The sequence below is a fragment of the Bos mutus genome, chromosome 3, assembly GCF_027580195.1.
Source record: "Bos mutus isolate GX-2022 chromosome 3, NWIPB_WYAK_1.1, whole genome shotgun sequence".
Classification (NCBI taxonomy): Eukaryota; Metazoa; Chordata; class Mammalia; order Artiodactyla; family Bovidae; genus Bos; species Bos mutus.
The window spans coordinates 116,840,685-116,842,709 of NC_091619.1; the positions used below are offsets into that span (position 1 = coordinate 116,840,685).

At 52.2% G+C, this 2,025-nt stretch overlaps 1 protein-coding gene across 1 annotated transcript; it reads left to right on the forward strand.

Annotated features, from left to right (window-relative positions):
* Positions 1-834: 834 nt before the first annotated feature.
* On the forward strand, positions 835-1,785 carry LOC106700503 (olfactory receptor 9S13). The gene has a single exon (XM_014483165.2). The coding sequence runs from the start codon at positions 835-837 to the stop codon at positions 1,783-1,785; it is 951 nt and encodes a 316-aa protein (XP_014338651.2).
* Positions 1,786-2,025: the final 240 nt, after the last annotated feature.

Sequence of the window (2,025 nt, forward strand, 5' to 3'; positions counted from 1 at the left end):
TCCCATTGCTCCAAGCAATCACCCCATGGGGTGTGCAGAGGCGCCAGGGGCACAAAAGTAATGATGGGGGAGGAAATGCCATGTCCTGAATGTGTCACAGCCCCTGTCCTGCTGTTCTCAGACCATGCAGCTGGGCTCTCCCCTGCCCATGAACTGCCTAACATCTGGGCTTTGCAAGAAAGAACCCTTAGATTCTCAAGGATGTGGAGGACTCTGTTGTTGGTTGCCATCACAGTCTTATTAGAGATAAAGATGCTGAGATAGGTCTCGGGGTCTGCAGGAGAGACAGACATAGTTTCACTTTAGCCTGGTGAGGGCTGGTCCCTGGTCTGCTCCCGGATGGGCCTGGAGTTAGAACCATCACTGGGTCCGTTCCTGATAGCATCAGGTGCTTAATGATTTCTAAAATTAAAAATGAGTAAAATAGGGGTGGAAGGTGCAGAATTAGATACTTGAGCAGGTGCAGGAATGGCACCACTCAGGACCATCCCCATGGGAAGGGAGAGCATGTCCTGCAAAACAAGGACAGGGAGATGGAAGCCATCCTTAGGCTGGAGACTCTCAGCTCAGCAGGACCCCTGGAGCCATCTCATAGAGTGAGTGTTTCAAGCATTCTTAGGAATTAGTACATCAGAGGAAATGTTTACATTTCAGGTCGACCTGAGCTCATCTGGAGCAGAACTGTGTAGCCGGTGGTCTCTTAGTCAGTGAACAGTAAGGTGCTGAAGGGCCCCTGTTATCCAAGAGAAAATGATTTGGTGACTTAGACTGACTTCCCCTTGCTGTCTCCCACTTATTCTCTGCTCTCTGCCCCGTGTCCCCCAGTGCAGGGCCATGCAACCCCCCAAAAGTGGAAACCTCTCAAAGATGCCTCTGCTGGAGTTTGTGCTGGAGGGATTTGAAGGTGGTCCTCAGACCCAGGCCCTGCTCTTTGCTCTGTTCCTGGCCCTGTACGTGGTGGCTGTCCTGGGGAACCTCACCATGATCGTGGTCATCACCCTGGATGCCCATCTGCACTCCCCAATGTACTTCTTCCTCAAGAACCTCTCCTTCCTGGACCTGTGCTACTCATCTGTCATCACCCCCAAGGCCCTGGCCAACTTCCTGTCCTCCTCCAAGGTCATCACCTTTAAGGGATGTGCCACCCAGTTCTTCTTCTTCTCCATGATGGGCACCACTGAGGCATTCCTCTTGGCTGTGATGGCCTATGACCGCTTCATGGCCATCTGCAGCCCCCCCTGTCTACCCCATCTCCATGCACCCTTGGTCTGTGCCTGCCTGGTGCTGGGCTCCTACTGTGGAGGTTGCTTCAACTCCATCCTGCAGACCAGCTTCACATTCAGCCTCCCATTCTGCAGTTCCAACCACATCGACCACTTCTTCTGTGATGTGATTCCCCTGCTACAGCTCACTTGTGCCAACACAGCCATCAACAAGCTTGTCATGTTTGGCCTCTGTGGCCTCATCATTGTGGGCACCACACTTGTGGTCCTCACCTCCTATGGCTACATCACAGTGACCATCCTGAGGATGCACTCAGGAGGAGGGAGACACAAGCTCTTCTCCACCTGCGGCTCCCACTTGACAGCTGTGTCCATCTATTATGGGACAGTTTTTGTCATGTATGTCCAGCCAGGAGCTGTGCAGTCCATGGAGCAGGGCAAGGTGGTCTCTGTCTTCTACACCCTGGTCATCCCGATGCTCAACCCCCTCATCTACAGTCTGAGAAACAAGGACGTGAAGGATGCCCTGCGGAGACTGGGCCAAAAGCACATAGCCACGTGAAGGAGGGTGACTGAAGAGACAGAATGTCCTGAGGGCTGGACATGAGGGCTCTGGGGGAGACAGAGGTTTGTTTGGAAGTATTCGTTCTTCATCCAAGTGATTCTTTCATTCATTTCATTCAACACTGAGGAAGCACATCATGGGCCCCCCATGCAAGTGTGAGATGAAGAGATCAGATAAGGCACCAGAAAAATGATGGTGAATGATGGGGCAAGACCCTAATCTTGAAGTTTGAATAAC